At 43.6% G+C, this 14,209-nt stretch overlaps 1 protein-coding gene across 9 annotated transcripts in view; it reads left to right on the top strand.

Annotated features, from left to right (window-relative positions):
* Window positions 1–14,209, top strand: part of LOC141114251 (beta-1,4 N-acetylgalactosaminyltransferase 2-like) — a 330,459-nt gene that overhangs the window by 131,719 nt on the left and 184,531 nt on the right. Inside the window, exon 1 of one of the 9 annotated variants that reach the window (XM_073607833.1) lies at window positions 2,993–3,323. The exons of the other annotated variants lie outside the window; for them this stretch is intronic. Coding sequence (XP_073463934.1) covers window positions 3,154–3,323 — 170 coding nt within the window. The 5' untranslated portion in view covers window positions 2,993–3,153. Of the gene's footprint in view, window positions 1–2,992; window positions 3,324–14,209 lie in introns of those variants that run through there. 9 annotated transcript variants of the gene reach the window in all.

Here is a 14,209-nt window from a genome sequence, read left to right on the forward strand (position 1 = left end):
GAGGAGGCGGGGGTTAGTGGCAGCCAGGAGGAGGCGGGGCTAAGTGGCAGCCAGGAGAAGCCTGGGACCAGTAGGAGCCTGACCGAATCGCAGGTTCCTCCCCCCCGCCTTCCAAACAAAAGACCCAGGAAGGGGAGTCACGTGCAGGATTCAGAACTCAGGCTCATTCAGGAGGCTTCTGCATCCCTCAGAACCACCTCCACTCCTGAAGAGGCCTTTGCCTGCATGGCTGCCACCAAACTGAAGGGCATGCAGGAGGGTCAACGCCTCATGTGTGTGAAACTTCTTTATAAAGTCCTAACTAAGGGGGTGAGTGGCGAAATCACACCCAATACCGACGTGATTGAGTTGGACCATCCTCCTCCTCCTGCCACAACTACACCACCACAGCCACAGCGTGGAAGGAAGCGTGGAAGGAAGACCAGAGAGTGATGGCCCTGGGTTCAGTCTGGTGTGACGAAAGATGCAGTCTCTTGTATGACCACAGCCTGAGGACACAGATGTCATCTGCTGCTTTCAGGATCTCTGGGACTTCTGGACCAGACTGTACTCCCTTATATATGGACTCCTCAGGCCACCAATTTTGCTGGAAAAGAATTGATGTCTGCCCTGGGGGTCCCAGGCTTCGCTAATTTCTCCTGTTTATCCAGCGTTGCCTCCCTCTTTGTTTGGTTCAGAGCCCTTAATAAAGGAATTTTGTTTTGAATTATACTTGCCTATGTATGTTTTACTTCAAAAAGGACAGTTTGTTTGTGAGGAGGCAGGTACATTTGTAAACTACAATGTGAAATTAACAAGGGACACCAACACCAAGCAACCTCCTTGAGATTAAATAATGCAAGATAATAATGGTGTTGTGGTAACTTGACACACAAAACACACACAAAAATATTATGGAGTAAAACCCAAAAAAAATAAAAAAATACATCAGCCTGGAAAAAAATACAAACACAAAAAAAAAATAATCAGCCTTGAAAAAAATACAAAACAAAAATAAAACAACAAAAAAGAAATTTGGTCAGATGTGACAAATCAAAATATATTGAGGGAATCCCGATAAATAATAAAGAAAGGAGTTTGTTAGAAGTCTGTGTGAATATGAGCAGCAAAACTACTTCATTCTTCTCACATTATAAAGAAGAAGAGAGTGCGCTGTATTAAACAATTTAAAACATTGCAGCGTGAAGAAAGTGCTGTATCCATTCCGAACGCTAATTTTACCAGACCGAGCTGTTCCCTCTCAGAATTTCTTCTGAGCATGCGTCGGAATTGGCCACACACGGTCGGAACTGATGCGATCGGATTTTGCTGTCGGAAAATTTTATAGCCTGCTCTCAAACTTTGTGTGTCGGAAAATCCGATGGAAAATGTCCGATGAAGCCCACACACGGTTGGAATTTCCGACAACACGCTCCGATCGCACATTTTCCGTCGGAAAATCCGACCGTGTGTATGGGGCATAAGTCTGATTGTTGTGTTGGCTGCTCAAATTTGAGGTCGGCGCAGTATTTTCACCATTTTTTTTTCACAAAATAAATTTTACCTATGAATGTAATTTTTGTTTGTATTATGCTATGACCTAGCGTATTTGGATATAACAATTTACACATTCACCAGACACAATTTGGCCATGTCGCTTTTTGACTTGCATGTTTCATTCAAAGTCCCAAATCCTCTCCTTATCCATGCAGCAACTAGGGATGGAGGCACCTGATCTTTGTCCTGTGCCGCATACAAAGTCCCAAACCCTCCTCCTTTTTTTTTTCTCTAGAAGCCCGGCTTCTGTCGGACGTGCATGCTGGAAAACCAGCAGCTGACCGACTCCCAATCAGAGCTCTCAACCAATGGCAGAACACAACAGCTCAGAGGGGGAGATCATGCGAGGTTGGTCCATCGGCTCCCAAGCGAGCTGTCAGATTTTTTTTGTGCATGAAAAAAAAACTGTAGTGTGTACCCGGCTTTAGCCTTTGTTCGCACTGAGTGTGGGAATGAAATTGTGCGAGTTCAGCTGAACTTGCACAATTTCATTCCCGCATGTCAGTCCTGATTTCAGGGACGATTTCAGAGACATCTGTGCGGGTTTCTGTACAGATGTCAATGGAAATCGCACCCCAAAATCGCCAAAATTAATACAGAAACTAGTTTTGTAAATCAGTGCGGCGCCGCACCAATTAGGACGGTGCCATTGCCGACGATTTGGCATGCGATTTGACATGTCAGATCGCACCAATGTGAACCAGGGCTTAGGGACATTAGCTTGTAAGCTCCTTGAGGGCAGAGACCAATGTGAATGTACTGTACTATGCAAAGTGTTGTGTAAATTGATGGCTTCATATAAGTACCTATAATAAATAATAAACAGGAGTTTCTAGGAGTTCTGTAGGATGCAGTGTAAAACACAACAGATGAGCACTACCAATTATTCTGGAGGAATTCAAGATAAGTCTTTATGATATTGATTAGGCACAATTGACACTTCTAGATGTTCCCTAAGACATAGAAAATCTTTACTCTGAGCCAAGGGCGCCGCCCCCCTAATCCATGCGCTCGCCCCTAATCTTCATGCAGGGTGCCGGACGCATGGATTCCAATGTTTTTTGTTCTTTTTCAAAGCCCATGATTAGAGCCGGAGGGTGGGCTTGGGGCGCAGATCACTGTCCAACAGCCCGCCCAGTTGTTTGAAATTAGTGAATTAATATTCGCTAATGTCTTCCTCTTTCTCTTCCCGGTCAATCGGGTCTCAGGACCCGCTTCCTGATTGGGAGTCCTAAGGCTTCGTTCACACTGCAGTGATGCGGAAACACTGTGGTTGGTTGCCTGGCTGACTGGCTGGGGGAGAGGGGGCCGCGGGCCATTTCCCCCCCGGAAAAATGAGCATCATCTGCCACTGCTCTGAGAACCTTTTAGGCAAACCCAGACTTCCATTGTATTGCTCTGTGCATTCAATTCTGCCAAAAATTAACTTGATATAAACTAAAAAAAATGCCAAAGCACTGTCTGCATTAGCCTTAATATGCCTGAGGTGTGGCCATGTTAACATTATTTACTGTAGCTCCGGATTGAGCATGTAGACACCTGTTTCTTTATAGATACACATCTCTCTACAATCGGCATCTCTCTGTTTAAGAACAATCAAGATCTATTTGGAAAATTATGCAGGTTTTATCCTTTTTACAATGGATTCTTCTATCGGGATTTATAATGACACTGTGGTGCATTGGACATTTCCTATATACAGACTGTAACCAACATGCTTTTCAAGTGACATTGAAAACATTATCAGAAACAGGAACAAAGTCAGAATCTATTCAGGAGATGATCAGGTAAGTGATTCTATAGCAAACCCAATTCAGATACATAGAGAGAGGAGAACCTCCATTTTCAACAGTTGATTAAGCTATAATTTAATCAAATGAAGCTAAAAAAAAGAGTACTATATCTTCTGTTTAGGTCATTCAGAGCACATCGCTTTTTAATAATTTGCTTCATCTTGCCCATAGACATTGACCGTTAGCTTCTAAGGGTAAAACAAATTTTTAATGCCTAAGCACAATTTTGCAACTTGGACATGTGTTAGTAAAACCGTACATATCATCACAAATACTTTGTGCATCCAGGTGGATTGTACTTAGCTTTTTTTCAGGACAAATTGGGCTTTCTTTGGCAGTAAATGGTAAGGACAGCTGATTATTTTTATTATTAAAGGAAAACTGGCCCAAAATAGTACAATATATATATATATATATATATATATATATATATATATATATATATATATATATATATATATATCACATTTGTGTATGTTAGACCAAAAACAATAGTGTGCATTTTGCTTTTTATATATATATATATAAATCCTTCCTGACACTGACACTAATTAAAAAAAAAAAAAATTCTGTCCCAAAAATATACTGCAGCTAAAAAAAAATAAAATAATACTTTTACAGGCATTTGAGCTTTTATTTCTCTGCCTAAAAGCTTGAACAACCTTGTGCTTTTTTTGTGCTCTTTTGTGTGCTCAATCTGTTTCTATTGAGCTTAAGCGTCTTTTTTCACAATCCCCCCCCTCGGCTCATTTTATCTTTTTTTTTTGTGCATTTTCGATCTTCCTTGAGCTTTTTTGAGCCTTATTGTGCTTTTTTGCATGTTTTCGGGCACTTAGGCATCTTTTCTGTTAGAAAGCTCCTCTCAAAAATATATGTGAGTTTGGTTGGGGGGGGGGGGGTTCTGCCTGTAAGAGCATATGCCTGTAAACTCCTGAAAAAGCCATAAAATAAACAAAAATAAGAGATCAAAAAAGCTCAAAAGTCTGTAGGGGCCGCTTCTTTAGATGCAGTGTGCATGAGCCCTAACCCTAGCACTGATCCAGATCAAACCTTGATCTTTTTTTTTATTTGTATTTTTTTAAAGGGGGAGAGAGAGGGGGATAGAGAGGAGAGAGAGGGGGGAAAGAGAAAGAGAGAAGGGGGAGCGAGAGAAAGAGGGGGGAAGAGAGAGAGAGAGGGGAGCGAGAAAAAAGGGGGGGGAGAGGAGGGGGAGCGAGAGAAAGAAAGGGGGGGAAAGAGAGAGAGAGGGGGAGCAAGAGAGAGAAGGGGAGTGAGATAGAGAGGGGGAAAGAGAGAAAGAGGGGGAGCGAGAGAAAGATAGAGGGGGAGAGGGAGACAGGGGGGAGTGAGAGAAAGAGAGGGGGGAAAGAGAGAGGGGGGGGAGAGGGGAGGAGAGAGGAGGGAGAGAGGGTAGAGAGGTGGGAGAGAGAGGGGGAGGGCAAGAGAGAGAGAGGGGGCGAGAAGGGGAGAGGAGGGAGAGAGAGATAGGGAGAGCGAGGAGGGAGAGAGAGATAAGAGGGAGAGAGAGGGGAGAGAGAGAAGAGAGGGGGATGAGAGAGAGCGAGGAGAGAGAGAGAGATAGGAGAGAGAGGCAGGATCAGGGGAGAGAGAGAGGCAGAGGGAGAGAAGGAAAGGGGGAGGGAGAGAGAGAGAGAGAGGGAGGTGGGGAGGGGAGAAAGGAGGGAGAGAGAGATGGGGAGAGTGGGGAGAGAGGAGGGAGAGAGTGCGAGGAGGGGGAGAGAGAGAGAAATAGGAGAGAGAGGGGAGGGGGAGAGAGAGAAATAGGATAGAGAGGGGAGGGGGAGAGAGAGATCAAAGAGAGGCAGAGGGAGAGGGGGGAGAGCGATAGGGGCGGTGGGGGAGAGAGAGGAGTAAAGGGAGAGAGGGAGAGAGAAGTAGATAGGCAATGGGAGAAAGGAGGGAGAGAGGGGGGAAAGGAGGGAGAGAGAGAGGGGAGAGAGAAGGAAGGAAGGAGAGAGAAAGGGTGAGGGGGGATGAGAGAGAGCGAGGAGGGAGAGATAGGATAGAGAGGGGGATCGGGAGAGAGAGGCAGAGGGAGAGGGAGAGAGAGAGAGAAAGAGAGGGAGATGGGGAGGGGGAGAACAAGGAGGGAGGGAGAGGGGGAAAGAGGAAGGATAGGGAGAGGAGGGAAAGAGAGAGGGAGAGAAATAGGAGAGAGGGAGAGAGAGAGAGAGGGTGGAGAGAAAGAGGGAGAGAGAGAAAAAGAGAGAGTTAGAGGGGGAGAAAGGGAGAGGGAGTGATAGAGGCAAAGGGAGAGAGGGAGAGACAAATAGAGAGGCAAAGGGAGAGAGAGAGGGGAGAGAGGAGAGAGAGAGAGGGGGGAGAGATGGAGAAAGAGAGAGGGAGAGAGAGAGAGAGAAGGAGAGAGGGGGAGAAAGAGAGAGGGGGGGAGGGAGAGAGAGAGAGACAGCGGGGGCAGGCTTTACAGTGACTGATCACTATGATAGCCAATCAGAGGCTATCACAGCGATCAGGTGACTTAGAATCGGGAGTTCTGGGTCCTGATCATTAGTACAGGGTTTGGTCTCTGTGCTGGGAGCCGCCTCATAGAAAAAAGCCAAGCCAAGTCACATTTGTGTTACGTTGGCGTGAAGAGGTTAAACTAAGCCAGACTTGAGAAAGACCATTAATATGCATAGGATTCTGTCAATGGTGTATTACGAAAAGTGTACTTCATAAATAGGAAAGATGTTATCTATTGAAAATTATTGTTCAAAATTGGGCATACAGTATGCATTTACATTGCTACCAAGTACATGCGTATCTTGCATGTTTTTTCTTAAGACAGTGAGATAATGTAGGAAGGTGTTCCAAAAGTATTCTATAGGATCTTTCAATCATATTTACATGAACAATTAGTATTTTTGATAGCTGAATTTTAGAAAATGTAATTTAAACCTAAAAAACACAAAGACCATTTCTATCAAATCAAACTGAGTTGCATATGGCCACCTTTAGGTGGCCATATGCAACTGAGAAAGTGAGGAAAATTACATACAACTGTGTGTAACCAAACTACACTGCATATACATATTCATAACACATGGGACAACACAAGTCCAATGGCCAATTTGTTTAGTTTTTATAAATGTTAATGAAAACCTTGAAGGATGTTCTCCTATTCTTTCTTTAACCCCTTAGCACAGACGTCACACAAAAATGCATAGCTCCCAACTGTCCCTGATTTCGAGGGACTGTCCCTGATTTGGAATAAAGTCCCTCTGTCCCTCTTTCCTCCTCATTTGTCCCTCATTTTGGTCTCATCTATATAGTTGTATAAAAAATGCACTACTTATCTATCAAAAAGTGTATTACAGTGCTAAACCTTTCACTCAATTTCTAAATTGCTGCAACTGTAAATTCAAAAAGCCAGTATAAAGAAATAGTAGTCGTAAAAAAACACTTGTGGGTTTAACCAATCATTTTCATTGTACAATTCTCCTTTAAGGGGGCGTGGAAGAGGGTGTGTCGTATACCTACATACTTTTGCTAATAGGTGTCACTCATTCCTGTCTCAGAAAGTTGGGAGGTATGAAAATGTGGCCCCACTGGAACGGAGGTCTTACCATGAGCCCTAGGCCCTGTACTAACGATCGGAACCTGGAACTCGAGATTCCTGGTCACCTGATCGCTGTGATAGCCTCTGATTGCCTATCACAGTGATCAGTTACTGTGAAGCCCACCCCTGTGTTTTCTGTCTCCCTGAATGGGATGAGAAAGAGAGAGAAAAAAAAGTGCAGAGAGAAAAAAAAGTGTGTGTAGAAAATAATTACATAAATAAATAATTTAAAAAATACCTAGATCAAGGTTTGATGTAGGTCAGTGCCAGGGTTAGTGATTGGGTCAAAGGTCAGGGTCAGTATTTTTTTTTTTTTATTGGTATCAGTGTCAGTGTTTATTTAAAATGCGTACTATTATTTCTGGGTTGTACTACGGGTGCAAACAACAAATGACATACACCTATGTGATATTGCTGCGATCGTTAAGAGCAGAAGAATTTATTTTGGGTTGTTCTTTGGTGGTAGGTTTTGGAAGCGCTAAGAAATATACAGCTAAATTAAAAAAAAATATTTTTTTTTACTATTTTTGGCCCTGTTTTCCTTTGAAAAAAAATAAAATCAGGAGATATCCATTACAATTTACTGCCAAAGAAAGCCCAATTTGTGCTGAAAAAAAAATGCGGTATAATAAGTAATAATGGAAACTCGATCCACAATCATTTATTGATAAGTCCTTCAGTCTATAGTTCATATTAAAAGATTATAGCATTGTGACTTCAAGGCAACTTCAAGGCAGCTCCAGGGAATGCCTGGGTAATCTTACTGTAATGCCAGATCCAAATCACATCAATTAAAGCAGAGCTCCACCAAAAAGGGAAAGCTTCATTTGTTCACACCCTCCCCCCTCCACTGCCACATTTGGCACTTTTTGGGGGTGAAGGGGGAGCGTATACCTGTCAAAACCAGGTACCTGCTTCCATTTCCGGGTAAGATCACCGCACAGTGAGCTACGAAATTTCAGGCCCCTCCTCCTCCCCCCCGCTGCCTTCTGCATGTGCAGTAGGAAACAGGCTATGAAACCCCAAGGCTTCACTTTCTGTTTCCCTTAATGAAGATGCTGACACTTGCACTGGAGCCAGTTGATGAATTGGCTAAGGGTGCCGACGTTGCGGGATATCTGGACAGGTAAGTGTTGTTTTTCTAGACAATCATTTGGAACCCCCAAACATATTTTTTTTCAGACATCCTAGAGAATAAAATGACGGTCGTTGCAATACTTCATGTCACACCGTAGCATTTGCGCAGCGGTCTTACAAGCGCAATTTTTTTTGAAAAAGTACACTTTTTTCAATCAAAAAAGAAGACAACAGTAAAGTTAGCCCAATGTTTTTTCTATATTGTGAAAGATAATGTTACGCCAAGTAAATTGATACCCGACATGTCATGCTTCAAAATTGCGCCCGCTCGTGGAATGGCGACAAATTTTGACCCTTAAAAATCTCCATAGGTGACGTTTAAAAATTTCTACAGGTTACCGGTTTTGAGTTACAGAGGAGGTCTTGAGCTAGAATTATTGCTTCCGCTCTAACGATCGCGACGATACCTCACATGTGTGGCTTGAACACCGTTTTCATACGAGGGCGTGGCTTACGTATGCGTTTGCTTCTGCGCGCAAGCTCGGCGGAACGGGGTGCTTTAAATTTTTAAAAATGTATTTTACTTTTTATTTTTTATTTTTGCACGTCTTTAAAAAAAAAAATGGGGTCACTTTTATTCCTATTACAAGGAATGTAAACATCCCGTAATAGAAAAGAAGCATGACAGGACCTCTTTAAAGCGGAGTTCCACCCAAAAATGGAGCTTTCGCTTTAAGTGATGGTGACCCCCTGACATGCCACATTTGGCATGTGATTTTTTTTGGGGGGGGGAGCAGATACCCTCTTTTTAGAGGCATCCAGCTCTCATTTCCTCCCGGGGCTCCGGGGTGCCGGAAGGAAGATCACCTCTCCCCCTTCCCTTCGTGCAATCTTCTGGGACACGTCACAGTTCCTAGAAGATTGCCTGGCCAATCACAGTGCTCAGCGTGGCTCACGCATGCGCAGTGCTTGCCCAGCTGTGAAGCCACAGCTGGGCGCCCACGGTCAGAATGGTAGTGCCACGGAGAGGAGGGGGAGAGGAGCGGGGCTTTGTTCGCCCGCATCTCTGGACCTTGGAACAGGTGAGTGTCTGATTATTAAAAGTCAGCAGCTACACTTTTTGTAGCTGCTGACTTTTATATGGGTGGAACTCCGCTTTATTGTGAGATCTGGGGTCAAAAAGACAGGCATGTGGCCTGGTACAGTTCAGGAGGGGGGGCGCTCTCTCGTCCCCCCTCTTTTTCTGCGGCCTGCCAGGTTGCCTGTTCGGATAAGGGTCTGGTATGGATTTTGGGGGGGACCCCTACGCCATTTTTTTTATTTTGGCACAGGGTTCCCCTCTTAAAGCCATACCAGACCTGAAGGGCCTGGTATGGATTTTGAGGGGGACCCCTACACCATTTTTTGTTTAAATTTGGCACAGGGTTACCCTTAATTTCCATATCAGACCTGAAGGGCCCGGTATGGATTTTAGGGGGACCCCCACACCATTTTTTTTTAAATTTTGGTTTGGGGTTCCCCTTAATATTCATACCAGACCCAAAGGACCTGGTAATGGACTGGGGGGGGGGATCCCATGCTCTTTTTCTCATTGAGTTTTATCTATATTGCCGAGACCCGACAATACATTACAGCCGCGATCAGTTTTAAATGACAATTTTTCCTTTAGAAATGTCATTTTGCTGTGGTACTGTTCTAAACACGGGAAAGATGTGCCACTTTACAGGCAGACTAAGGACGCCCCCCAGGCACGATATTTAAAGGAATATTTTATTTTTATTGTTTCACTTTAAGCATTAAAAAAATCACTGCTCCCGAAAAAATGTCAGTTTTTAAAACTTTTTTTTGCATTGATACAGGACCTAGGACCCCAAACACTTTTTATGACAATAACTTGCATATAAGCCTTTAAAATTAGCACTTTTGATTACTCATGTTCGTGTCCCATAGACTTTAACGGTGTTCGTGTGTTCTGCCAAATTTTTTGCATGTTTGCATGTTCTGCTGCGAACCGAACCGGAGGGTGTTCTGCTCATCCCTAATCATTACAGAGGACAAGAGGCACTCTTTACACCTGGAGGAAAAGCAATTTAACCTTCTCTTATGAAAAGGCACAATAAAAGCTGTGAAAATGTATAATAGAATCCTTTGTTTTAACCACTTCCGGACCACCCACTGTATATATACATAGCTCCCAACTGTCCCTGATTTTGAGGGACTGTCCCTGATTTGGAGCAATGTCCCTCTGTCCCTCATTCCTCCTCATTTGTCCCTCATTTTGGTCTGATCTATATAGATGTATATAAAATGCACTTTTTATCTATCAAAAAGTGTTTTCCAGCACTAAACCTTTCATCTGATTTCTAAATTGCTGAATCTGTAAATTCCCAAAGCCAATATAAAGGAATAGTAGTGGTAAAAAAGCACTTTAAGTGTAAATGTGAGATCTGAGATCTTTTTGACCCCATATCTCGCAATAAAGAGGCTCGGTCTTGCCTATTTCTATTACAAGGGATATTTACATTCCTTGTAATAGGAATAAAAGTAATTAAAAAATGTAAATGGACAGTGTAAAAAAAACAAACAAATAAAGTAAAATACAAAAGAAAAAAACAAATTTAACCACTTAAGGACTGAAAGGATTTGCCCCCTTAATGACCAGGCCATTTTTTTGTGATATGGCACTGCGTCGTTTTAACTGACAATTGCGCGGTCGTGCCACGTTGTACCCAAATAAAACTGATATCCTTTTTTCCCACAAATAGAACTTTCTTTTGATGGTATTTGATCGCCTCTGCAATTTATTTGTTTTTTTGCGCTATAAACAAAAAGACAATTTTGGAAAGAAAAAAAAATATTTTTTACTTTTTTGCTATAATAAATATCCAAAAAAAATTTAAAAAAATACAAATTTCTTCATCAGTGTAGGTCAATATGTATTCTACATATTTTTGGTAAAAAAAAAAAAAAAAATCGCAATAATTGATTGGTTTCACAAAAGTTATATTGTTACAAAATAGGGTATAGATTTATGGCACTTTTATTATTCTTTTATTTTTTTACTAGTAATGGCAGTTATCTGCGATTTTTAACGGGACTGCGACATTGCGGCAGACAGATCGGACACTTTTTTGGGACCACTGACATTTATACAGCGATCAGACGTAAAAATAGCCACTGATTACTGTATAAATGTCACTGGCAGGGAAGGAGTTAACACTTGTTGGCGATCAAGGGGTTAAGTGTGTCCTAAGGAGGTGTTTCTAACTGTGGGGAAAGTGACTGGAGTGACTGGAGGAGAGAGACTGCTGTTCCTGATCACTAGGAACAGCAGATCTCTCTCTACTCCCCTGTCAGAACGGGGATCTGTTAGTTTACATTGACAGATCCCCATTCTGGCTCTCTGAGGAGCGACCGTGGGTGGCCAGCAGACATTGTGGCCACAGTCCATGAGCATCAGCTCCAGTGTCGTGCCGTGAGCGTGCATGCCCCCCTATAGCTCTTTAAAGCGGCTGACGTACAATGACGGCAATTAGCACAGCTGTGCCAACCTGCCACAGTACAACTGCAGCGTCTGGCTGGAAAGTAGTTAAAGTTCCCCGTCCCTCCCAGCTAACAAGCAGAAGCGAACGCATACGTAAGTCATGCCGACATATGTAAATGGTGTTCAAACCACACATGTGAGGTATCGCTGTGATCATTAGAGCAAGAGGAATAATTCTACTACTGGATCTCCTCTGTAACATTAAACAAGTAACCTGTGAACATTGTTAAAGCTTCGCCTATGGAGATTTTTAAGTACTGTAGTTTGTCGCCATTCCACGAGCGTGCACAATTTTAAAGCATGACTTGTTAGGCATTATTTACTCAGCGTAACATCATCTTTCACATTATACAAAAAAATTTGGGCTAACTTTTGTAGCCATGCCCCCATAGGGGTTGCTGGATGTTATGGTTCACCTGTCACCCTGCCCAGCCCGGCATCCATCTCTCAGACACTTAGAGCCCTTTCACACTGGGGCGGCTTGCAGGCGCTATTGCGCTAATAATAGCGCCTGCAAACCGATCCGAAAGTGCCGCTGCCTTAATTCCAGTGTGAAAGCCCTTTCACACTGGAGCGGTACGCTAGCAGGATGGGAAAAAAAGTCCTGCTAGCAGCATCTTCGGAGCGGTGAAGGAGCGGAGTGTATACCGCTCCTTCACCGCTCCTGCCCATTGAAATCAATGGGATGGCGCGGCTATACCGCCGGCAAAGCGCCTCTGCAGAGGCGCTTTGCGGTGGTATTTAACCCTTTCTCGGCTGCTAGCGGGGGTAAAATCGCCCCGCTAGCGGCGTATACCGACAGTAAAACGCCGCTAATAATAGTGGCGTTTTACTGCCGACGCCGCCCCCGGCTCAGTGTGAAAGGGCCCTAAGAGACATGGAACAGGCCATAAGCTTTGTTTTTCTTTTTTTATTTTTTATTGAGGGGTTTGAACTAGGATGGGAAATGTGAAATTATGAGATGTCCAGGAACATTTGCACTTTCCTTGCTGCAGACTGTTACTCGTCCAGATTAGCTAGCACCACATGGTTAGGCCTGACACAATTCAGCCAGGCCTCAGTGAACTACCTTTTGCGGGCAGGGACCACAGGCGCCTGTGGTGTAGAAATAGTTCAGGTGCTAACTGTCCTCTGTACAGCTACCAATCCCAGATAGCTCTCTTCAGGCCCTGACAGCCAGCCTGGCTGCAATGACCTCTCTCCACTGCCCTTCTCACAGTTCACTCTTCTGGTTCTACACCCTTCTCAAACTGCAATCTCGAAGTTTTCTCAGGAGTGCCTCCCCAGTCCTCCCGACTATGCTTCACTCACCAGCCCTCCAGGCTGCATCCAGTTGTCCTCCCTGGAGTCTCCTATCAGTGTTCTTTCTTGTTGCCCTCTCCTTGCTCTCTCATGTGCCTCTCATGCAGGGTCTCTTCTCTCCTCTTGGATGCACTGGAGCCCCGACCCAGGGTCACCCCCCACCCAGACTGGGGAGCCTCAACACTCTCTCACTCCAACTCTTCCTCCCCAACAACTCCTCCCCAGCTGGGCTCACCCTGGGTATTTAAGGAGGCCTGCCTGCTGCCAATCCAAGTTGGGGATTGGTCAAGGCTCCTTAATATACCCATACCTCCCAACTTTGGAACTTGAGAATGAGGGACACCTAGGGATGGAAAAGACATGCGGATTGCACTGCGACAATAATGGGCGTGGCTTAAATAATTTGAATATTGAGGTGGCCTAAAGGAACATGGTTAAATAGAGTCTAAAGCGGTATTAAATCCACAAGAAAACATTTATTATATTTCAGCTTACCAATCCATAGATGTGATGGCTACATTTGTTTTCTTTTGCTTTATTTTTTAGGCTTCTATTTTCACCTGGTGATCCAGCCAGAATGTTTTTTGTTTTTCAAAAGAACAAGCTATCCTGCAGATGTAGCAGTTAGAGTGTTGAGACAAATCATTTACCACTGACAGGGGTGCTGCTTACAATGATCAGCTTTTATTTTTTTATGTAATACCTTTATCCTGAAAGAAAAAAATCAGTTTGCTGCAACTGTTTATAAAGTGTTAATGAATTTAAATCTGCTAGTCCATCTAACACTTCCCTCCCTCTAGATTGACAATGCTGCTTTTAAAAGGTGCCCCTATTTCTCTTTCATCCGGAGTTTGTCTCACTAATACAGGAGGTATGTTACTGACCTGATCACCAGGTGAAAAAGCCTAAAAAATTAAATGCAGCCACCACATCTAATTATTACTAAGCTGCAATATAATACATTTTTGGTTTTGGGTTTAATACGGCTTTACAGTGGTATATACCGTAACAGTTCGCAGTCCTTGTACCCACAAAATACTCCCTCATTTATGTGCTATGAGTGTTTTCTGTGCTGTGACAACCCCAATTTGTTTCCCAGAACAAAATGGGGTTGTCACAGTGCTCTCAGTTAGCAGAGGAGTATTCCTTCCATGTGTCGCTAATGATCTGTTGGAGGTCCCTATCATGAGCCAGATAAGAGGGAAAGTGCGAGATTTTGGTGTGACTTTGTGTGATTAGACCTGTTAAGTTTATCGAGATCGGTGCATGGTCCAATATAGCTATTTCATGAATGCACAAGTAAGAGGCATGTCCGAGAAGGAAAGTGTAGTCTATCCTGGACATTGAGTTGTGAGGAGGGGAAAAGAAGGTGTACTG

This window comes from Aquarana catesbeiana, linkage group LG12 (assembly GCF_042186555.1).
Source record: "Aquarana catesbeiana isolate 2022-GZ linkage group LG12, ASM4218655v1, whole genome shotgun sequence".
Lineage (NCBI taxonomy): Eukaryota > Metazoa > Chordata > Amphibia > Anura > Ranidae > Aquarana > Aquarana catesbeiana.